Here is a 25577-nt window from a genome sequence, read left to right as displayed (position 1 = left end):
TTTGTTTCGTTTTTCTGATTGCAAAACCTTGCAAAATCAAGTGTGCGCTTTGTCCTTAAAACATCACAACTCCTCTTTCGAAATGAACATTATTTTCTTGTTATTATACGATAAAAACTACAACGTCGAGATCTTTTTTTCCGTTTTTTTAAATATATATTTTTTCCTTCCCCCCCCCCAACCCCTACCCCCCCCCCCCCCCTACCCCGGAGCACATGGGGAATCAAATTCCAACCAACACCAGATATAATCTAGCAAAGTATGTTCGCACAGGCTTCCTTGAGTTAAGGTGCAGCTGTAGTTTGCATAGCTTGGTTTATTTTTTGTGCCACCCCAAAAACTGACTGTCGCAATCCGAGGCCCAGGTCAGTGCAGGAACGAGTTGCTGGAAGTTGCTCCGTTTTGCTGTGACAGGTAACTGCTGAAGCCAGCGGCCAGTCCGGACGGGAAAGTGGAGAGGGTCGGTCTGAGGGCGTCGGCGATGAGAGCCGAGGCAGCTGGAGGGGAGCTGGAGCTGGAGCTGGAGGCGCCCCCGGGGTTCCCCATCCCCGATCCGGTTTGATGGACCGACTGAGCGTGATGCAGAGACGGGAAAAAGTAGCCCGTCTGACCGGCCAGCAAACTGACAGAACAGGGGCTCACCGAGTAGCTGTTGGTCAAACTGCACTGTACGGATCCCCTTAATAGAGAGTGAGAGAGGTCCCCGTTGGCCATTTGATCGACACCGGATCCGCAGCCGGAGAGCAGAGAGCTGTAGGTCGGAGCCTGGTTCAGAAAGCTGGAGGCGGCGCTGCTGTAGCCCAGACTGCCGTGAGGGGGGTGCAGGGACAGGAAGGGAGAAAGCGGCCAATACAGAGGGTTGCCCCGATCCATCAACCCCAGCCCCGAGGGGGACAGCCGGAGGCCTCTCTTGAAGGCCAGCTTGCCCCTGGAGGTGGCTGACCTCCTGCGGAGTTTCCCTGTGGTCCCGCCGATGAACACGTCGTCGCTGGAGGGGTCCAGCATCCAGTAGTTGCCTTTGCCCGGGTCGTCGTAATGTCGGGGCACCTTGACGAAGCATTTGTTGAGGCTGAGGTTGTGCCTGATGGAGTTCTGCCAGCCCTGCTTGTTCTCCCGGTAATAGGGGAAGTTCTTCATGATGAACTCGTAGATGCCGTTCAGGGTCAGTCTCTTCTCGGGGCTCTGCCGGATTGCCATCATGATCAGCGCGTTGTAGCTGAAGGGCGGCTTGTCGTACTTGCTCTGCCTCTTGTCCTCCCTCTTGCGGGTCTCCTCCTCCTCCTCCTCCTCCTCGGGGCTCTCCTCTCGGCTCCCGGAGCCGCCCTCCGCCCGCTCCGGGTCCGACTGCGATTTGAACTCGGCTTTGCCGCCGCCGCCGCCGCCGCCGCCGCTTTGCTCGGCTTTGCTGCTGTTGCTGCTGCTGCTGCTGCTCCCGAGCTCGGGGGCGCAGTTCCTGACGCTCTGCAGCCCGACCCTGGCCCCCTGGCTGTCGGCTTCGGGGAGCAGGAGGCTCTTGATGGTGAAGGAGGTGGTTTTGGGAACCATTTTCGGCTGCTTCTGATCTCCCATACTCAGCATAGTGAGTGGCTCCTTTTTTTTTTGGAGAGGGGGTGGGGGGGGGGGGGGGGGTGGGGGGGATGGGGGGTGGGGGGATGGAGTGGGGGGGGGTGGGGGGGGATGGAGTGGGGGTGGGGTGGGGGGGTTATTGTGTGGGAGGGTTTTTTTCTTTCCTTCACCCCCCACCCCCCCACCACCACCACTCTCTCTTTCGATTCGCTCTGCTCGGGTCAACGGAGACGCGGTGCAGCGCTGCAGTCGGTCTGCGGACAGGCAGACTGGGGGGAGGAGGAGAGCGCGGGGCGACCTGCATCAAAGCAGGTAATTAACTGGGGGAGGAGGGGGGGGGGGACACACAGCAACGCCTCCATCAATAAGTTACTTTAAACTGTATTCCCCCCCCCCTCACCTCCCACGGGTTGGTTGTCCAATTGCATCTCAGTTGCAAGACGTTTCCACCCGCCTCCTGCGCTCCAATCGGCTTAAACATGTTGCGTGTCTGTTTGGGCTATGGCAAAAAAAAATGATTTGAAATTTGCTAACACGGCTCTGCGGGGTCGGATGCAGAGGGGGGAAAAAAAAGGGGGGATCCGGAACGGCCCGAGCAGGTACAGTAACGCATCGATTACTATGCACTATGCATACTCTTCCGTTTAATATATTTGACTTGTGTGTGTGTGTTGTGTGTGTGTTGTGTGTGGTTTTTTTTTCAAATCATAATAAAAAAAAAGATATATTTTTGCTCTAGTCGATAGAGATCAGCAGCGGGAATTACTGGACAATTGTTGCCTAAAAGTCCAGATGGCAGCTTGGCTATTTCATTTGTACATAAACAAATCTATTTGGATATGCCTTCTCGCCCACAACTTTGCTCCAAGACTCTCTTGAGATAAATCGAGTCGATGTTTCCACAGGCAACACGTTTGCGGCTGCAATGTAATTGTTTTTCGTGCAACGAGCACCAGTTAATAATGCAAGTGGACAGACACACTGTGGTGTGTGTTTTTTTTTTGGGGGGGGGTGCTTTTTTTTTGCAGGTAATTTTTTTTTAGAAAATATAGGCATTGCTCATTCTTTTGGCCAGAAGTAGGTTGACAAATTGCATTGGTATTCATTAGTTCCTGGAAGATCAGTGAACCAAAACTCAAAATACAGGAGGCGAGTGCCCAGAAAGCCCGCAGAACGACCTGAATAAAGTGCTAATTGGGTTTTTTTTTAAAAGGAAAGGAGGTTGTGAACTTGAACTGGAAACCTTTCCCCCCACGGAAGCCTGACTTTGATTTGTTATGGGTTTGTGCAAGAATAAGCAGTGGTCCCTTATGAACCCAGATTTGAGCAGATTTACAAGAGATAAGGAAAAAAAAACTGATGCAATGTCACATTTCCAAGAAGCAAAGCTCCGAAAAAGGTATTTTACACGTTTTACTTTCATTTTCGCACTGTTGTGAACATGATTAAATCCGAGTAATTAACCTTTAGACTTGCACTGACTAACTTACAAGTGCAGTGCTGTGGGAGTGCGACAAAGCGAAGCTTTGTTGCATCGGATAATATTTGAAAGAATCCTTCCAGCATTAGAAAGAGCACGTATATATATATATACACCAAAATATACACTAAAAAGGAAAAAAAGGAGAGACATTTAAATACTCACAACCTTAACACACGGAAGAATAACCGAACGGAACATTTTTTAAAAGTTACGTATCCAATTCGAGCACAAAATAACAGATAAATTAATTGTTGATACGTTTGCGACGTGGAGAGAGACATATAAGATTGCAAAGTGCATGGAAGGAAGCGACCCGGGGGGGGGGGGGGGGGGGGGGGGGAGGGAAGGGATAATTTTGGGAACTGCATTTGAAACGGCACGGGCATGTTTGTGGAGATTTTGCTGAATAACATGAAGCCAAGTTCAGATCACAGCGGTGGCGATACAGCAGGAAATCAAAGGACTGTTGGTGAACAGCAGCACAGAGTAGAATTGGGGTGTCACTAAAACCAATCCACGAGGAATTAGCTGAGTCCGGGCCTGAGCTGGAGGTTGCAAAATAATTGTTCAGTACAACAGACCAGACCGAAAGAGAGAGACAGGGCACAAGCACCAGATATGTCTTAAGAGAATCGCAATGGCTCACATCCTGATCTCTCGGTGGTATGAAAATAGCAAGTCGAACAAATTGGTAACAAAACATAAATAAGCAGAGAACCCCCCACCACCCCTCTGAGAAATAGTCCAGGATCAGCAATCGTGTTAAACTGACCAAGAATAGAAGCGCGTTGAAGAGAACAATAAGTACAGTATATATATATGTATAATAAAGTACAACAATTAATAATAATCACTGGATTTGATATATCTCGCCGTTGAGATGTCTCAAATCGATTCATACAATATATTGCAAATCGTAAACTGACTGTGAATCCTGTGTGGGTGAATTAGACGTAAGTAAATGAGCGATAAAAGGACATGTTTCTGATAGCGTTCAGATGGACAGCTATTTTAACACTGAGCAAAATTTACTTAAGGGCGAGATAAACTGGATGTTTCCCACGTTTCGGGAGTCCCCCCCCCCCCCAAGAAGAGCTCTTGATTATTTTTTGGACAGCGTTTATCTATTTAAACGCGGATTTCTATTTAAAAACCAGTGCTGTTCATTACCCGGGGGGGGGGGGGGGGGGGGGGTTAGTAAAATGTTTAAACAAAGTCTCGTTTCTTTTCTCTGAAGATGCATTGCTCCCACGCAGTATTGAACCCAAACACACCAGTGTTTACAGACAGACATAATGGGACTTCTTAAGTTATTGGACTTTTTGCAATATTAGATGGAGCAGCGTGGAGTGTGCAATCCCCCTTCAGCTGTTCCTGTAACAGTGACAAAAGGGAAGCACAATTCCTAATTCTTTCAGGCAAAATCGCAGTAGTCGAGAGTGCACCTGAAACACCAAATCTTTCGGGAAACCAGAGCACAAGTGTTTGGAGTGAGACACTGGGCTTGCAGACTGCTTTACCCGAAGCCTCTGTCCTTCCACTGAAGTGGCTGATTCTCGGGGGTTGTCTAGTTTCTCTTGCAGGAGAAGGGATAAAATGGACCGGAAATTTTTTTTTCAAAAAAAACTCCATTTCGAGTCTCGTTTTATCCCTTTTCTTGCATATCGTTTACAGTGGGTCTATTGTGGTTCTACTTTTTGCCATTTTATTTGAAATCCACTTGCAGGTCTGTCCCTCTGTCCCTCTGTCCTGCAGTACAGTACACACTAAGGGCGACATTTAAGAAGTCCTGTCCAGGATTCATTCTCCTGAGGCTGAGGCGGTGATCCTCTGTATTGTAATGTGCGGTGATAACAATTGTAGTTAGTTTTACAGTCTTATCCTTAAATAGATTGAATTATTCGCTTGTCCCCCACCCCAAACCCCGCCCCCCAAAAAATTGTTGAGACCCCCGTAGATTAATATTATTATTAATATTATTATTATTATAGATAGCCGAAGAGAGGTTTGTTTCCCTGTTTTCTAGATCACGCAAATTAAAAATTAAAAGTACAAGAGAAACAATGCAACTGTAAGCCATTCAGAGAGAGAGAGAGGGGGAGAGAGAGGGAGAGGGAGAGGAGCAGGAATTAAAATAGCAGATTCCGCCAGAAAAATAAACGATTCATTTTAAATGCGATAAGGCAGGCATCCCTCAAAAGTTAAATTACAATTGTTACCTACTAAGTTACTTTCCACCTTTGATCCCGTTAGCAAAGCTTGACATTTCTTATATAAAGAAGCCTCTGTACGGCATATGGCATTTGCGAGAGAAAAAAAATCTTAGCATATGCCCATGGGTCAGAAAGTTACAGCCATACGTAATTCAGTCTGATTAATATTGTACAGTGTCCGGTTTGCTCTAAATCACAAAGGGAGGAGAATATGTAATCTGTGTGTGTATTTTCCTGAGAACAGAAATGTTTACTTTAATGTAATTCAGAGAGAAGTCATCTGGAGGTAGTTGTTCACAAGCCATCATTTATTAAGCTATGATGTGAATGTTTTCACTGGTATGTTTTTTGTCCTATTCTTGACTGACCTCGCTCTTCGTTTGATTTGCAATTACCTCTATAAGTAGACAAATAATGATTTTCCACATTCCCTGTATCAGATAACACTGGCTTCATAACCAGACAATGTAGGATAAGGAGCGGTGGATATGGTGAAAGGTTTAAAACAGGACAGCGATTATGTTAACATGAGAGGCCCCAGGACTTGCAGTGCTGGAACAATCCCTCGCTCAGGAAAAACACTGACAGACGTTAACCTTCTGGTTTAGGATTGCCATGGGGCTCCACATCCCAGTCACTGATTTAAAACATTTACAAAGAAGGTAAATTTGCAGCACAGAAACAAGCCACTGGGCCCAACTAGTCCATGCCAAGTCCATGCAGGAATCTCCGCCCATTCCTTTACTCCCTCCCATACAGTTCCATTCCCCTCATGTGAAGGTCTGGCTTCCTCTTGAATGCATCTTTACTATTTGATTCAACCACCACTTCAGGCAACCAGTTCCACAATCTCACTACCCTCTGTGTGAAGTAGTTCCTCCTAAATTCTCTTTTTTGAACCCCTAATTGCTATCTTATATACACAATCACTACACTTTACAATATATTCTGTGAAGTGCTTTGAGATATCTCAACAACGTGATATGGTGCTATATTAAATGCAAGTATTATTATTATAATATCTCTATCCCCTGGTTATAGACTCTGCAACCAGTGGAAACAGCCTATTTATGTTAATCTTATTGAATCCTTTTATAATTTTAGACACTTCTATTCTGTCCCCCTTCTATTATGTCTCTTCTCTAGTGAAAAAAGATCCAATCAATCCAATCTATCCTGATAGCAGTAACTTGGTATCGTCCTCATAAGCTGACTCTGCACTTTTACCTTTGGATTTGCAAGTGAAAATCAGTTACTCTTTTTTAATTAAGTTAATTTCTTAACTTGATTAAACCTCTCATTAACAGGTTGGAATGTACCAACAATGAGCAGAGCCTTTGCCAGGGAAAGATTGGGGGTGGAGAGAGAGAGAGTGAAGAGAGAAACAATTACAATTGCCAACAATTACAATTAATATTCTTATTATGCCAAGAGTTTACTATCGGAGGCCAGAAATTTATTATGGCTTTAGCTATTGTGCAGAATTTTGGAAAATTCTTAAATTCTGTAGCAAGATTGCTGTCCAAATCCATTAAAAAATAGATAGAATGGCATTGACTGTACAGCATTGAATTAGGTTCAGCGAGTCTGTGCGACTGTGTATACACCACAGGAACCTCCTTCCATCCTAATCCCCTCAGTACACCCCTCCCATCCACCTCTATTTCATTTTCCCTCATATGTACCCTTCTCTCTCATGGCTTCCAAATTAAAAGTGAAGTTAATAATTTTCAAAAATGTTTGATGATCTTAATTTTTAAGCTTTACAGCTAAGAGCACAGAGATTCTGGCTTCAAACCTTGAATAGTGATCTTTGCTGATCTGATCTTTACCGTACTCTTGCCCTGAGAAATCAATTCTAATTGGCTGAAGAGATAACAGACATGAGAAGCTGCTCTTCACATTTGACTGGCTTTTGAGGACAGAGAGGACAGTTATCAGTGAGCCATGTCAGCTGGCAAAAGTAACCTGGGGAAACTCACTATTCAAGTTTCCCATTTGCCAAGTTGGGGGATTGCTGAGGAATATAGAACTGAAGTAACAGGAGCATTCCTCATCAAGTGTTTAGTAGTGAGACTGCCATGTTAAAAGGTTTATATTTCATCCACAGAACCAATGGGTGATTGCGTTCAGACCCCTATGTCAGAAAAAAAATTGCATTTTTAAAGCACCTTATCATGTCGAAACACCTTAGAACAAGTCACAACTGTCAAGTGTTGTGATTGGCTTTATAGGCAAATACAGTAGTAATTTTGCAAGCAGTAAAACTCATTTACAGATATGAAGTGAAAGGCCAAATGTTCCTTACCAGTATAGGATAACAGAGGAATGGCATTTCAAGGCAATGATTTTTACCACTTAAATAGTTCCCAACTTTGGTGCAATTTGTAGTGAAACAATTGCTTTTGAAATAGGGTGGAATCCTAGGTGTGCAAATCAGTCCTGGGCCATTTTTGTAAACTTCTTATTCCCCTTCAGCCAATCATTTTTAATATTTCAGTTGAAGGTACAAGAAGTATGAGATCACTGTTGAATCAATGTCAGTGCTGTTATAGGCAATCTCAATGTTGTAAAACCTGTCACGTATATTCAATTCTCTGAATGAGGAACTCTGCCGGGGGAATTAGTATCCAAGGCCAGCCAATCTGATCATGTTATTTCAAAGAAGCAATCTACTGATGGGTAATTATTGGCATAGACTACAGCCCAAAGCGTCGCTAGGTCACCTTGGACGTTGACTTTGCAATCACTCGGTGAGCTGTTTTACTGACAGACAGGGTCAACTTTACTGATGAACCAACCTTTTCTGACACCACAGAACTAACCCGAGAATCACTGTGGAGCAGCACAGATTCCTTCCGACTTGTTTGACACAGAGTAGCTCTGTGAAACCTGCAGTAAACTCATGGATGAGTAGATTTTTGCACAATGTCAAAACATGCAAGAAAGTCACAATATCACAGAATGCGATGCTACAAAATCTAAGGATAATTTGACCGGAGTGTATTGTGAAGGGTTTGATATGTTTTGTTTTGAGGTATTGTGTGTTCACTATGTTCTCTGCTGGTAGGTTCATTCCCTGCAGCTCACCACATAATGAGATCTCAGTTAAACAAGTGTGGAGGGGGGTAGTGTGGAGAAAGACGGTAGCATTGAGTGGAAGTGAGGAAAATTAGAGGCCAAATTAATCCAGGGCTTTCATGCAGCCTGGTCTTTCTAGAATTTGGCACAGGACAAGTCAGCTTGGTGCACAGGCACTCACCCACAAAACACACAGTCACCTCACTTTACAGTACATCCTGTGAAGCTCTTTGAGACATCCTAATGTGAAAGGCACAATACCAAATGCAAAAATTATATTCTTATTATTATCTAACCAAATAATCCCTGACACAACAGAAATAAGAACATAATTCAGAGTAATAGAAATATTTGGTCACAAAATATACAATATTTTACATAGCAAAGGATACATTTTACAATATATCCTGTAATTTGCTTTGAGACGTCTTAATAATAAGATGCTATACTAAATGCAAGGATTATTATTACTAGAGAATATATCTTATTTTCTGTGTGTCATAACTTGGAAAACTTCCACACCTGAGTAAGTACACATTATTCTACGAAAGCTCTGAGATACACTTACTATAATTTGAACAGCATGAGAATACAATTAGAAGCAAATTGTGCTGTAGAACTGCTTGCACATGAGGTTGGTGGAAGGCATCAGTGGGTGGGTGGGGGGGTGGGGGGGTGCACAAATATGTCACCCTTGTCCATTGCCCTTTGCTTTCTTCATACAAACTGATTTAAAAGAGCCTTAGTGTGGAATCTTGTTAAAATCTCCATTGATCTGCAGGAACTCCGCTTCCTCAAGTTAGTGTGACATACTTTCTGTTACGGGAAGGAATCCCTCATTTGCATGATTTAGATTTATTTTTGAGGAAAATAATGAAGAAATAATAGAAATGAGAACCTATTGTAACACTGCTCCAAATGAGATCATTGTTACATTAAATTATTAACAATTTCCAGACAATTTTGGCTCCAGTCCTTATTAGAAGGTTGTGTTTATATATAGTTATTTAGTTACAGTTCTTTTATATATAATTAACAAAGGGGGAAAGATTGTTAGGCAGATGTTATGCCAGGCGATCATTAAAATTGATTCCATACTAATACTGGTATAAGCGCTCCATGACACTACCCAGCGTGAAGGGCGCTATATTGTTGTTGTTGTTGTTGTTGTTGTTGGTAATTGTTGTACCACTCAATGGTAAATCTTACCAAGCCTCAAGAGACAACAAACAGTTGTGGATTGAGTGACCACATTTCTTTTAAAGGGATTATTTCTTTAGAATGTAATAATCCCTTAAGAAAAAATTGGTCACTCAATCCACGACTGTTTTGGGACACTGCTGTACACAATTCTGCCGCATTTCGCCCACAAAATACACAGTCACTTTTATAAATCAATTACAGGGAACTTCCTGCTACCACAATTAATTTATTTATTAATAGAAATTCAGTCACTTCACACTGCTAGACTCCGTAATTTCATCAAGTCAATTTACTTCTTGTTCATTTTAGAATTAAAGCTGATTATTTAAATAAACCCATTCCACTAATGGAATAGAAATTTAAAAGCTACTAAAATAATTTTGGAAGAAAACGTATTCAATGTAAACCTACTTTGGCAAGCCATTATCCGAACAGATTAGGAACTCCACGTCCAATTTGGGATTAATGTTAAAACAACACTTCTGTGTCTACATATAATATACTGCGTTGCTTCACCACACATATAATTGTAAAATTAAATCATTGCAAAAGTGTATGAAAGCAATTCATGTAATAACAGTGAAAAAAAGCATTTATATTTTTCTCAAAACAGGCACATAGACTACAAATACACAGTCGCTCCACTTTACAATAAAATCCTGGGCGGCACTTTGAGATATTTCAGTGATGGTATAAGGTGCTGTATCAAATGCACAAATTATTATTACATAATGAAAAACACAGCCCATTCCGAGACGTCCAGTGGGGTTGGATTACTGGTCAGTCCGATAACCAATGTTTTCTGCTAATGCATTGTTGGGATTTCCTGCTGTATTTATTGTATTGCATTGTCGGGCACACAAGAGCTGATTGGACTGATCTTGTGGCACATGGGTAGTGAGCCTCTGGGCTTTCAATGGTCTCTTATGAAATTACGAAGGACATCTGGTGCCGTAATAAGGATTGAAATTTGCCAACCACAAAACATGGTAATGTATTCTCAATGGGAATTACATCACTGTGTGTAAAATAACACATGGAATAAAAAAAATCTTGGTCCATAAAATTGTCAAATAATTAATTTTCCTTTCGCTTCAGTTTTGCAGAAGCTAGTGATAGGCATGGTGGGAATGTATGGTCTGTTTGGTGTTTGGCTTCCTTGTTGAAGCAGTAAATTCTTTTGGGAGGGAATTAGATAGAACAAGGAGGGACTGAGCAGGAAATTGGGATTAGATTGGCTCATGTAAAGAAAAACCCTTCACTTGTTGGGATTGCTTCTGTACTGTAATATCCAGTGAATCATTTAAAGCTTTGATTAAGATTAATTTCACCAGTGACTTCCTCTCGTTGGGGACTAGTCCTCTTCAGAGTTGGATATGCAGTACTCCAGATGTGCATCATGCAGTTAAACATGCTTGTCTGTAAACACTGAAATGATTCAAATTTTAAGTCAATCTTATTTCACCAAGAAATAGGATTCTTACATAGATAAGTATATTGGCATGAATGGACGTAATTGGCATACATTATTCTTGTAAATAGATATATTTTATGGAATTGTTATGTGAAATAGTAAAAGAGAAATATTTAAAATGGTTCTTGCTCAGGTTTCGTGGATGAGTTTGCCATCTCCCACCTGGATTACTCAAACGCACTCTTCGCCGGTCTCCCCTGCTCCATTATTCAAAAAATCCAGCTCATTCAGAACTCTGCTGCCCGCATACAACAACAACAACTTGGACTTGGACTTGGACTTATATAGCGCCCTCCACACCGGACAGCATCTGACCCGGACCAAAATCCGTACCCCAACCTCACCAGTTCTGGCCAGGCTCCACCGGCTCCCCATCACCAAACGGATCAACCTTCAAGATCCTCACACTCGTGTTCAAATCCCTTCACTCCCTGGCACCTCCCTACCTCTCCGACCTCCTCACTCCCCAATCCACTACCCAGCGCCTCCGCTCAACTGGCAGTGGCCTCCTGCTTGTCCCTCACACCCTCTGCTCCACTATTGGAGGTCACGCATTCAGTCACTACACCCTGAATCTCTGGAATATTCTCCCTCATTCCCTCCGTCTTGTCCCATCTTTCCCTTTTTTCAAATCCCGCCTGAAAACCTTCCTTTTCGACCGTGCTTACTGTGCTTATAAAATACAAATCATTCAAAACTCTGCCGCCCACATTCTCACCTGCACAAAACTCTGCTCCCCAATCACCCCAGTCCTTGCCAGACTGCACTGGCTGCCTGTCCCAGAGAGGATCGATTTCAAGATCCTCACCCTTGTATTCAAGTCCCTGCACTCCTCTGCACCCCCCTACCTGTCTGACCTCCTCTCTCCTCAAAACAGTACCCTTTGCCTTCGTTCCTCCGGGTCTGGCCTCCTCCTTGTCCCCTAAGTCCTCCGCTCCACCCTCGGCGGCCGTGCCTTCAGCCACTATGCTCCGAGGCTCTGGAACTGCCTTCCTCACTCCCTTCATCGCACTCCCTCCCTTCCCATTTTCAGGTCTCTGCTGAAGACCTTTCTTTTCGACCGCGCCTTTGGTCATCTTCCTCCCCCTCTCCCTGGCTCGGTCCTGGGATCCGTTACTGTAAAGTGCTATATAAATCTGTCCAGCGTGGAGAGCGCTATATATATCCAAGTTGTTGTTGCTATTGTACTGTCACTTCCCCCCAGCCCCCCCCCCATCCCCAGTTCAGAGTCAGGCTCCACCACTGTTAAGCGCTCTCAGCGTGGAGGGTGCTATATAAGTGCAAGTTGCTGCTGTTTAATTTGTGAAAAGTACAACACAGCCAGGCTGGCTCATCAGCAGGACTTGGAAGGGCAGACCAGTCACGAGGTGCAGGGACTCTTCCCATTCAGCTTCTGTTAACTCTGCAGCCAAAGCCCTAATGGATACAGTAATCCTAGCTGGACAAGCCTGGCAGTGCTTTCAGTGGTAAGCTATGTGGTTTTAACTGGTTAGACTCCAGCAGTACCCCACAACACACTTTGGGGTCCCCAGGCTTTGGCTCTTGCAAATCTGCGCCTAATACCTTCCAGAATTAGGAAATAAATTCTCTGGAATTTCCATGTGTAGGTGGGAAGCATGGAACTCAGTTTGGTTTGGATACTCTTAAGCACGGTGATGGGTTTCCACATTTGTCAGACACCAGGCTGACCCAATAAATGCCTGAGTAATTAGGACCAGAATGTGCAACTTTGATACTTGGTCTGCACTAAATTAATTGAGCTCAACTGGAGTGGCTTTGGGAGAGCAACACTTAGCCTCAATGTCCTGGGTTCGGGAAGGATTAACTCAGCCAATTTCCAGTCCTGACTACTAACCAGTGACCCCTGGTGGAGCTGCAGATGTACACATGTCAGATATTTGGGCTGAAATTCACTCTCAATGGAAAAAGAAGTCAAACATCTTTGTGAAAGGAGCAGAAGGGAAACAATATTTAGGACTAAGATTAGTCCTAAAATGTAAAATTGCACAGAATTCTTACACTCATTATTAATTTGGAGACCAGTTTTCTGCTGTTCTTAAAAGAACACAATTCCAAATTAAGACTGCACATAAGAATTTTACCACAAATGAGTGTGATCTTAAATTTTGAGACAAAATAGTCTTACAAAATAGGGTGAATTTCAGTATTAAAATACCTCATTCCAGTGGTGTTAAAGTACAAATAACAAGGTATGGCTCAGAAACATTGGCAAGATTATCAGTCCTGTAGCTTAGGGGTTAGCGTGTTCACCTTGCTAGCGAGAGGACCCGGTTTCGATTCCAGGGCAGGGCGAAACCTTGGGCAAGTTTCCAAAATCCACAAGCCTCTGTTCACCTAGCGGAAGGAGAAACTCGATTGTTAGTTGGTTGGCGGCTTGCTCTCCAGGATAATAATCCCTATAAAAAATAATGATTTGTTTATCTGTTGTCAGTACAGGAATGATGGGCCGAATGGCCTCCTTCTGTGCTATAAGATTCTATGATTCTATAACAATCTTTGCGTGTTTATTGTTCTGTGTGTGTACATGTGTGTCCATGTGTGTGTACAGCGCCTTGGGACTTCCTGCCAACATGAAAGGTGCTATACAACTGTAAACTTGTATTGTATGTGTGTGAACATATCCAGTGTGCGTATTTTCCATGTGTGTACATAAGTATGGTCTGAATGTGTGTGTGTGTGCGTATATGTGAATTCATTTTTTCACCATACATCAAGGATTTTTGATTATCGGCCAGCATTATATCCTTGATTGTACAGTGCCCAATAGCTCAGCACAATAGTGAACTGACATGTTGTTCTACAGGAATTAGATTTGTACCTATACTAAGCTAGGAGCTTCCAGTGAGGGACTGTAGGTGGGAAGCGGTTGCAGAGGGTGAAGCCAAGAGGAGTCAAAGCATTTTAGGAAGAGGAAGGGATTATAGGAAAGCAAGTCACGCAGCGAGAGAGTACAGGTGGTGTGTGCCTGCACCCCTCCAGGCCCCCTCCTCCCCACTCCACCCACCCCCCCAACCCGGTCAGGAGAGAAAATGTGTCTTGAGGGAACCAAAGAAGAAAAATAACCTTCAGGACAGGATGGAGGTAAAACATAACCTAAAAGATTTCCATTCAGAATTCACAATGTGTAATATTTTGAACTGAGACAGAAAAATATGCAATTATTTCTGTCATGTGAATATCTAACTTCCTCTTAAATGCATCTATGCTCCTTGTTTCAACAACCACTTCGGGCAGCGAGTTCCACAATCTCACTGCCCCCTGTGTGAAGAAGCTCCTTTAATTTCTCTTTTAGATCCCCTAGTTGCTATCTTATACTTGTGTACCCTGGTTACACACACCCAACAAGTGGGATCAACCTATTTATGCTAACCTTATCGAACCTTTTTATAATTTTAAACACCTGATCCTAATCCTTGTATTTGATACACAGCATTAGGATGGCATCTCAAAGTACTTTATAGGATATACTGTCATGTATAGTGACAATGCGTTTTCCTAAGCAAATGTTGTACATCAGTTCAACACTTTTAATATTTTAAATATTTTATCTTTTTAAATGCTGTTATGAATTGCTGTTGCAAAAATTACTTGTGGTAAGGCATTCCACATTCTCCATTTTAAAAAAAACTTCAGATCTCTCCTTTTTCCAGTGATAAATCTCAGTTTTAGAAAAATATACTTTTAAATATTGAGTCACATTACTGGTGCTGCCTAAATGAACCTCACAATATAATCAAATACATCTAATGCAACTCGCATGACTAGTCTTTTTTTTATTCTATATATTCTCATTTGCAAACCTTTGCCAATATCGTTTTTTGTAATTAATTACCTACAGAGTGGAGTGTGTGTATACATTTCAGAACTTATGTGTGCTGAATCTGTGTATATATATATATACATTCGTGAGTTTGTGTTCGGGGTCTGCTTATGTATTGCTATGCGTGTTTGAATGTGTGTGTATATATCCACATGCGTGTGTGTATATCTATTTCTTATATGTGTTTAAGACTTTGCACACATATAAAAATTTATGCATATTTTAATCTGCGTAAATCTTTGTATGTAGCTAAGTTTGTGTGATTATCTGGGTTCATGTTTGAGTCCATGTACATCTGTGTGTCCCTTTGTCTCTGGTATATATTACTGTGTGTGTTTGAAACAATATATATATACGTGCCTTGTAGTGGGAAGAGAGATTTATGTTTGCAGTATTAATATTAATTACAACAAGGTTGGCAAACATTTTTCTAGAGTACAACACTTCAGCAGTTACACAATACTGAAGCCCAGAAAAACAACAAGTGGTGTGAGACTATCTTCCCCAGATGGTTTCATGTTGCTTGGCTGTTTTGGAACAGGGCTCGTAAAATGTACAGGAGTAAAATTTTACAAAATTGGCCTATTAGAACAAAAGACAGTTTTCATTATTATTATTATAATTGGCTGTTGCGTTTTGCCAACCAAATATACAGACAATTCACTTTACAGTATATTCTGTGAAGTGCTTTGAGATGTCCATATTTTTGAGGGGTCAACTGAAGATCGATAGTGATTTGGTTCACTTAAAAGAAAAGCAGAAATACTTTGAAAAGTCCTCCAGATGTGAATGTGCTATAACAAATGTAAGGATTATTATAAATATATGGCGATACAGAGCTATCCCCCCGCGTGTATCACTGGGGCTCAAGTGCAAGATTATTTCGAAAATATTCAGAACCATTCTCAGATGTAATATTGTATACTCCACACTCTAAAATCCTGAGAAGTGCTTTGACACGATGGTTAGGCATTATATCAAATGTAAGAATTGTTATCAAATTAATTAATCAAAATTATCCAAATGTATAAAGTCTTTACGTTCGACTGATTAAGTGCCACATGTTTAATTTGTGATAGTAGTAGTTGTGTATGTGTGTGTGTGTGGGTGTGTGTGTAGGGTGGGGGGGGGAGCGTCGGTTACACTATCTGTTCCCCTTTGAGATCTGACAAAATGTCATCGACCTGAAACGTTAACTCACTTTTCTCTCTTCATAGATGCTGCCTGACCTGCTGAATGTCTCCAGTGACTTCTGTTTTTATTTCAGATTTCCAGCATCTGCAGTATTTTGCCTTTTGTTCCCTTTCGATACCTGTCTTGCAAACTCATTTTACTTAGTCAGCGGGTGTCTGACACGTGGAAACCCATCATATTGCTTGTCGAAAGTAGACTATGCATGCCACCTACACCTACACCTGGACAAAGGAAAAAATTAGCTGGAGGACAGATGATGAGATCAGAGGTGTTGATGGTGTACTCTGACCTCTCTGTCCATGGTCTTCTACGCTGTTTGAACGAAGCACAACTCAAGCTCGAGAAACAATCTCTCATCTGTCTCCTAGGGACTTTACAGCCCTCTAGCCTCAATGTTGATTTTAACCACTTCAGACCTTAAGCACAGCTCCCATCTTCTTTCAGCCTTGCCTCCCCTTCTTCTATAACTATACACACATCCTCTGGGTCTCAGACACATATTTTATTTCTATAAATCTCCCACTATTGCCTGCTTTTGGCTTGCACCATCAGCACCTCTGATCTCATCATCTACTGTCCTCCACCTAATTTTTTCCTTTGTCTTTTTGCCCTTATAAACTGCTTCCATCCACCATAGCCAGTTCTGAAAAGTTGACCACTTTTCCTCTTTTGTTATTCATAGCATAGCTTATTCCTCAAGCACTGGGAATCATCCTAGTTGCTTGGTGTGTGAGTGTATCTGTATGTGGGTGAGTGTATCTGTTTGTGTGCGTGAGTGTATCTGTGTGTGTGAGTGTATCTGTGTGTGTGAGTGTATCTGTATGTGTGTGTGTGAGTGTACCTGTGTCAGATACATAATCATTGGAGCAGAATCTGAGTGTTTGTGGAGTCCTGTAACTTAGTGGTTGGAGCACTCGCCTCACAAGCGAGAGACCTGGGCTCGATTCCCAGCAGGGCGAAATGTTGGGCAAGTTTCCTTACTCCACACGCCTCTGTTTACCTAGCAGTAAGTAGGAACTTGGTTGTTAGTCAATTGGTGGATCACTTTTCTGGGGGTAATAATTTGTTCTATGCAAAACGTCAATACTGTGAAAGGTATATTCTGTGAAGCGCTTTGAGACGTCTCGAAGACGTAATAAGCTGCTATATCAAATGCAAGGATTATTATTATAACAGTAGCCCCCACAGCATAGTGTACTTCACGTTTGTTTACAGAAGACCTTTTTTAACCCATTTCCTTTGGGTTAATGTATGTAATACTCTAGCCCCATCACACAACTTGAAATTGTTGCTCCAGCTTGAAATTGCTAATAAAATTCAAAAAGAACAATAATTGCTGTGAGAAGAGTCCCTTTTAAATACCATATTAGATCATCACCCATTTATATGTGTCTTCCTGTGTCTGTGTGTGTGTATGTATATACATGTGGGTGGCAATTTGGCCTGTTTAACCAGTAAACACCCCACTGTAGGCAGGGTAAACGGGAAGCACCACACTGCTGTGAACACGATGTCCTCGCCCACTATCAATCACTGTGTTATTCCTGTAAATATCAGCTCGCGTGGAAACGTTCAGTTACGCAAACCATGTAAGCCTGTAGCTCAGTGGTTAGAGCACTCGCTTTGCAAGCGAGAGACCTGAGTTCAATTCCAGGCAGGGTGAAACCTTGGGAAAGTTTCCTTACTCCACACGCCTAATAATAATCCCTCCAAAACCAAAAACAATAATAAATTGGTCATTTTCAATCCATGACTGTTTGTGGGACATTGCTGTGCGCAATTGGCTGCCGCGTTCGCCCACAAATATACAGTCAATTCACTTTACAGTGTGTTCTGTGAAGCGCTTTGGGACGTCCTCCCGACGTGAAAAGCGCTATATCAAATGTGAGGATTATTATTATTATTAAGCCTCTTTGTTATCAAACATCCAAACAATACTTGCACCGACTTACAATTGTCGGGTGGGGGGAATACAGATATCTGGCTGAAAGCAAGTCCATAACCCTTTTGCGAAAGTTGCTGTTTTTCTAGATAGTCTAGGGTGAGGTTAAAACAACTTATAGCAAAATACTATTTGGTTCTCGGGCCTTAAGCCTGTATCTGTGAGGGGATACCTGTTTGAGGATTCCATAGATATAATTGTATAACAAGATGAATTTACCTAATTATTCTTAGTACATAATGTATTTAACAGAAAAACATTTCCTGGAGTCCACCAGTTGAAGGTTTTAATAATAATCCTTGCATTTGATCGAAATCTTGCAAACTCAGTACTTATTGGTTAAGTGCAAATCAAAGTGATTGTTCCCCCAAGAATGAATGTTCTTGTTTTGCTACCAGTCAGTAACGTTAATGAGTTGATCGTGGCCTCTTTATATATCAACAACTTTTATCTCAATATATCTATTCCATAATCAATCAGTTTAATGTGAAGTTTGGTTAAAAGACTTAAAAGTCTGTGTGTTAAAAGTTAAAAGTCTGTGCAGATACCAAAAATCAGTTTAATATATCCACTCTATAGTTTTAATTTAATATAGTTACTATGTATGATCCATTTCATATTAATTTACCTACTCTTTACATTAGTTTTACATTAATATATCTACTCTGTATAATATTATAAGGAAGATGATCATCTGCAGTCACTTATCCACATGGCTGATTGCCTCACTTTACCTGAATAAAGCAGCAATGTATTTCTATACATGTTAGATATTGAAGTTTTAGTATAATCTAAAATTTAGTTGGAAAGATTATCTATAGCATTTCCCAAGGGCAGAATCAATTTCTTCACCAACTTTATAAAACATGATTATATAAACATAAAATTCGGTTTTGCTATCACCAAGTCCATGATGGAAAAACTGGGCTCTTTGGAGATGATTCCAAAATTGCCTGTCTGCCAATAATAGAAAAAGAATATACATGTTTAAAATAATTAATAACAATAAAAAGAAAATTGTGCAGCCAATCTCTGGATGTAAAAGTACTGAAGGTTGTACTTATGCTAATTATCTCTTAATTAACATATAAATTTTATGTTTGTTAGTCATAACTTTAACTTTGCCACCTGGTCAATTATTTTGCAAATCAGATCTTGAGTGTCTGAAGATGTGCTCAGTATGTAACATTTGATAATAATTATCCTTGCATTTGATATAGCTCTTCATCATGTCAAACCACTTTACAGGGTTTTGTGTAAAGCTGGAGACTATTTATATTGGCAAATTGGGCAACCAATTTCCACACAGCAGTGTCCCATCAACAGCCAGGAAGTGAATGGCCAATTTTGTGTTATCTTGTGGATTATTGGACAGGACACCAGAAGAAACTCCCTTCTCTTTTTGAGTAGTGACATGGGATCTTTAACATCCACCTGAATAAGCAGATGGGACCTCGGTTTAATGTCTCATCTGAAGGGTGCCACCTCTGACTATGAAACATACTCCCAGCACTACACTGAAATGTTAGCCGAGGTTATTAGCTCCTCCTGAGGTAGGGTTTGAACTCATACTCTTCAAACTCAAAGGCAGGAGTTCTACCAACAAAATCAGGCTGACAACATTTCTGAATTTTATATATAGTACAACAAACTACATTAATATCACACACTACAAATATTACACTTATATTTATGCTTTTTATAAAATACCATTCAATAACAACAACAATTTACATGAACATGTAAGACCTCTCAAGACCTTCCTCCGTAGAACATTTATAGCACAAAATAACCTGGCCAGCCCATTGCATGGTGCTAACTCGCCTAACTGATACAATATGCTTTAATCCCTTTTCCCCTTTGATATTTGTCTTCAATTCCCCTTTAAATGCTGTTAAGAATTTGGTATCAATAGTTGTTTGTGGTGCAGTATTCCTATTCTAACTACCCTCTGCTATGCTGTCAAGATTTTGAATGTTGGATCTGAGATCAGACACTTGTGTGTTATACAGACTGTCTCTCTGTTTGTTGTGCTCTCTCTAACAACTCAGAGCCCTTCACAGTGGCAGGGTTGGACACTATCAAATACAAGTTGTTATTGTACTGTTTGTGGGGTGTTGCTGGTGAAAATTACTTGCTGGTTTGCCTTCTAACAGTTATTTCATCTCCATTTTTCTCAATCTGTGAAGACTTCAGATTTTCTTTTATGTGAACACTGCTATAGAAGTGTAAATTGTTATTGTCGTAATAGTCAGTGTCAGGCACCACCACTGTACTAAAAACAAATTGCAACCTGGTTGGCCTTCAGTGTGCTGACACATCACCACCCAGTGTTACACAGCCTCGGATCTGGGACAAATAACCACTAATCCAATGCTGGTTACACTATATTGCATGAGATTATTGCAAAGGAAGCCTTATTGCAAAAACAAATACAAGGTATAAATCCTTTTATTTGTTGAATGTTTTATAACAAAGCCAACAGCTTTGTCCGAACAGCACCATCTAGGGTGAAGTGTTCATAATACGATTTCTCTTCAGTTGGCACTGTTGAACAATAAATGAATACATGTATCTCATTGGCCTGCCTTGGTTTCAGTTATGTTGGAGGAAGGAACTTGCAAACAGACCTCACAGGAGCTAACAATTTACTGAAGGACTGGTTATAAGGCTTTCTCTGAGAGCTCTGAATCTCATTCCTTGGTTCTCTACAAGTCTTCTTTTGTGTGTCAAACTGGCTCAGTTGGATGCACTCTCACCTCTAAATCAGAAGGTCATAGAATCAAAAGCAAATACTGCAAATTATCAAAGAATTAGACATCATAACATGTAACAGATAACATAAAGCATTGGAAATCACTTAATAATATTGTGGAGCTCGCAACTATAAGTTGACAGAACGCTGCACGTGAATCATGAATATAACCATGGTCTGATTCTAATCTTTTGCCTGCGTGATTACTGACAGACATTGGATGTTGCACAATGTCCCTTTTCTTTTTAATTCAGGATAATATACTCTTAATTGAGAATTGTGCAATAATATATGACGAGGGATATAAAGCATGCCATCCAAACCCTTTTTCTTGACTTACAGCCTCACTCCTGCATAACCACTATTCAATATGTAGCAAGGTATAAGTCAATGGCTTAACCAAAAGAAATGTCTGCATTATGCATTGAAGCCATATTTAATGCATTGCCTTTACTTCTTTTACTTTGAAGGCTACCAAGTATCTTTAGTTAAATGAGATTGATGACCCCTCTTCCAGGATCTTATTGCCTATTTAGTAAGATGCCCATCTACATTTCTCCATATCACTGTTCCTGCATTAGTGTCAAATAACTTGCAAATTAAATAAAGGACTGGTTCAGGACCTACTGCAGCAAACCATATGCAAGATAAAATTCTGATCTTCAGTCTGACAGTTCTCAGAGTTTCCAAACTGTTTGCAAAAGAGTTATATTTCAGCTCCGGTTAAATTATAACTAGAGCAGCTGTAGAGTGAACAATAGCTATTGTTATAATAATAATAATAATCCTTGCATTTGATATAGCGCTTTTCACGTCGGGAGGATGTCCCAAAGCGCTTCACAGAACACACTGTAAAGTGAATTGACTGTATATTTGTGGGCGAACGCGGCAGCCAATTGCGCACAGCAATGTCCCACAAACAGTCGGAGATTGAAAATGACCAATTTAATTATTGTTTCTGGAGGAATTATTATTAGGCGTGTGGAGTAACGAAACTTGCCCAAGGTTTCGTCCTGCCTGGAATTGAACTCAGGTCTCTCACTTGCAAAGCGAGTGCTCTAACCACTGAGCTACAGGACTCCACTAAAGTTATAACAGTGAAACTGATTACTTGTTTACATGGCTACATGATTATATGTAACCAGTGTTTGAAATGAAAGTAAGGGTCCTCAATATGCAAGGTAACCTTCAACCTCAAAACTTGTCTCCCTCTCCTCACTTTTTATTTCAATCTAGAACTCTGCAGTTCATGTCATCTCTCCACTAGCCCATCATCCCCATCCTCACTCAGCTCTACTGGCTCTCCATCCTCCAGAGGACTGAGCTCAAGATCCACTCCCTCACTTTCCAATCCCTCAATAGCCTCACCCCACCATACCTCTGTAACTTTCTGCAACCATCAGTGGATACGTTATCAACTATTCTGCCTCCACGCTCTGGAACTCAATCACAGAGTTGCTCTGTCTTTTCCCTCTCTCTCCCTTTTCAAAGCTTGCCTTAAGACCTATTTCTCTATTTGGGTTTTCAGTCCTCTTCCTTCCCCACTCCTCAATTCCCCCTCTCCCCAGCTTGGGCTCCCGGTCAGTTGTGTGAAGCACTTTGAAGCATACTCTAGACATGAAAGGTGCTGTATAAATATAAACTAATACTTATTGTGAGAATCCCATTTCTTAGTCGCTATCGTTGACTGCCTTCTTCTGGCACAAATTAAAATATGCTGGATTGGTAATTTTCTAATATAGATAATGGGTTTACTATGAGCAGAACATGTTTCTATCAGATTCCATGTTTATATAGCTCATGTATTGTTAAATGTAACATGTTTTTTGCACTTAAAAGAAACTGAAGAAATACATTTGTTCTGTGTTCTCATAGGTATGTTTGTAAACAGAACTCAAAGTTAAAGTGAAGTGAGCAAAATCCCTCAGAGCATAAGTTTAAGAAATGCCAATCTAGGTTTGGTACATTATTTATTAATTGGTACTATGTAATATTCATGCGATAACTCTGCCACCAGCCCCACCCCATACACAGACCACATGCTATACATCTTGTTCGTAGTTTGAACAATCTTTGCCTTGTCATTAGAATTTAAAAAAAATTAAAATATATGTCACTTAAGTATTAAGTATTGAGCAGTCAATGCTTTCCAAATTGCTGTGTCAAAATATCTCACTTAAAGTGGGAGATTCCAGGCATCTTGTGTACAATGTTTTAATCTTATGTAATGTACATTTGTATATCCTTTTTGTCAAGCCAATATTTATGATAATATTTATTATTAAAAGGACTTATTTCTAATGGACAAAAATGCAGGAATTATTCTGATGTAACCGAATAGAAACACTATTGTTGTTGTTACACAGTTCACAATAAAGGTATCTTGAGATGAAAAGACAACTAGTGAATGCTGGAAATTTGAATAGAAGATATTTTCTGCATAGTGTGTGTGTGGGGGTGGGTGGCGGGGGAAGGGGGGTGTATTTGGCCCATCCTGCCTTTGTCTGTTTTTCTAAATCCCTTTTTTCAAGTTAATCCCACTTCCCTGCTTGCTTCCAATATTCCAGGATGTTTTTGCTGCTCAGATCCAGTTATCCAGTTCCCCTTTGAACACGGGATCTATTGATCCAGCCTCAATAGCCATTTGTGACAGTGAATTCCAAACTCTGGCAACCTTCTGGGTGAAGGAATTCCTTCAAATCTCTCCCCAAAGTTTTCTACTAACAATCCATAAACTATGTCACGATTCCCAACTAAAGGAAATACAGGTACTTTTATCCACTCTATTATGACCCTTCAGCATCATAAATACTTATTTCAATCTTGAGCAGAGCCCAGCAGCGTGAGGAGCAAACTGAGTGAGGTGGAACAGAATGAGAATTTTGTTAAGGAATTTGGTGAGAGCGGGAAAGAGGTGCATGATTATAAAATATATAATAGTTATATTAAAATAATATAAAACATGTCTGGGAATTTGGTGAGAGTGGGAATTCTTCAGCAAGAGAGAGAGCAAGAGAGAATTCAGCAGAAAAGTGGGAAATCTATCTTGAGGTACAAGCAAGCTTATATGTAAGCAGGCAAACAAGTCAATTAGCAGTTAATCATAGGTCAGATGTTGGGGATTAAAAAATCTGTTGACCAGTCAAAACTGGGTGCTTTTGTTTGAGTCCTATATAAAGAAGAAGACTTGTGAGAACCTCATTTGAGCAGAGAACCTGGCAGCATGAGATAAGAATTGAGTGAGGTGCAACAGAGTGAGAATTCTGTTAAGGAATTTGGTGAGAGCGGGAAAGAGGTGCATGATTATAAAATATATAATAGTTATATTAAAATAATATAAAACATGTCTGGGAATATGGCAGGGCAGCTGAGACTGGTTGCATGCACAATGTGAAAATTCCAGGATGCTTTGTGTGCCCTGGACAGACATGTGTGTAGGAAGTGCTTCTGGCTGCTTGAGCTTGAGCCACGATACAGTCCTATTTTTCTAAACTCTTGGCATTTAAAAAAAGAATCAGGGGCAATCTCTTTATGGTACAGTAGTTAACATCACTGACTCTTGTATTTGTAGACAAATGTGACAACAACAGCCAAATTACATTTGTAAAGTGCCTTTCACGTCGGGAGGACGTCCCAAGACGCTGGACAGACAGAGTTCCGGACCTGAGTTGGGGGTTGTGGTCGGGGAGGATGGAGGGCAGGGGGGGAAGCGGGGAGATTGAAAGCATGGTCGAAGAGGAGGGTCTTAAGATGGATCTTCAAGGTGGCAGGGGAAGGGGGCAAGACGAAGGGACTGCGGGATGGAGTTCCAGAGGATGGGGGTGGAGTGGCAGAAGAGTGGCCTGCCAATAGTGGGGCGAGCGAGGCGGGGTATGTGAAGCAGGCCAGAGCCCGCTGAGCAAAGGGAGCCAGCAGGATGGTAGGGGGTTAGGAGGTCGCAGAGGTCGGGGGGGGAGGGGGGAGCAAGACCATGGACGGCTTTGAAGGTGAGGACCAGGATCTTGAACTGTATCCTCTGTGTGATGGAATCCAGTGGAGTTGGGTGAGGATGGGGAATGATAGGGTCACGGAGCTTAGTGCGGGAGAGGACATGGGCTGCAGTGTTCTGGATGATCTGTAGCCTGTGGAGGGAGACAGTCGTTTTGCACACAGAAAGGTCTCACAAACAGCAATGAAGTGAATAATCAATTTACCTGGGGGCTTACTGCCCAGAACTCCACCAGAAATTCATCTCTTTTATCAAATAGTGTCATGGGCAGTTTAACGTCCATCTGAAAAGACAATCTTAACATCTCACTCAAAGCTCAGTACCTTTAACACCGCTGAGCTCTGCCAGTAAAAATAAAATAATCCTTGCTTTTCAAGTTGGGAGGACATCTTAAAGTACTGCATAAGATTCACTGGAAAGTGTAGTGACCATATATTAGAAGGTGAAAGCTCCAGCCAATTTGCACACAAAAATATCCAATAGATAGTCCTGTAGTGATTTTTTTTTCTGGGGAATTGGTCAGGACACCGGGAGAAATTTGTTTCTCTTTTCAAATAGTGCCATGAGCTCTTCTTCTCAAATACACATAGATGCAAGGATGAGTTCTGACAATATGATCTGAGATTGCATGGGTGAAACAGGAATATAGTGAGTCGCACACATGTACTTTACTTCATCTGGCAGCTGCTTCAGAAGTCCAGGATGCAGTGCACTATAGGACTATTGAGTGATTGGAGCATGACCTTTAACTTCCATACAAGTTTTGGTCCTAGAGGAACATTATTTTCATTGCCAATGGATGGAACAAGCTTCCTCACAGCTGAATTACTCAGTGTC

At 41.5% G+C, this 25577-nt stretch overlaps 1 protein-coding gene and 1 long non-coding RNA gene across 2 annotated transcripts in view; one reads left to right on the top strand and one right to left on the bottom strand.

The window, feature by feature from the left end:
* Window positions 1–340: 340 nt before the first annotated feature.
* LOC103181792 (forkhead box protein G1-like) lies at window positions 341–1578 on the bottom strand. The gene has a single exon (XM_007898480.2). It carries the CDS (start codon window positions 1576–1578, stop codon window positions 367–369), a length of 1212 nt encoding a protein of 403 aa, XP_007896671.1. The 3' UTR covers window positions 341–366.
* A 478-nt stretch (window positions 1579–2056) lies between these two features.
* LOC103181778 overlaps window positions 2057–25577 on the top strand; it is a 29919-nt gene continuing 6398 nt past the window's right edge. Inside the window, exons 1-2 of the long non-coding RNA XR_488241.2 lie at window positions 2057–2165; window positions 2780–2965. This is a non-coding gene — a long non-coding RNA (uncharacterized LOC103181778). The remainder of the gene's footprint in view (window positions 2166–2779; window positions 2966–25577) is intronic.

This window comes from Callorhinchus milii, unplaced genomic scaffold (genome assembly GCF_018977255.1).
Source record: "Callorhinchus milii isolate IMCB2004 unplaced genomic scaffold, IMCB_Cmil_1.0 Scaffold3, whole genome shotgun sequence".
NCBI lineage: Eukaryota > Metazoa > Chordata > Chondrichthyes > Chimaeriformes > Callorhinchidae > Callorhinchus > Callorhinchus milii.
Note: the sequence above shows the minus strand (reverse complement) of the source record. Positions and strands in the feature narration are given on the sequence as shown.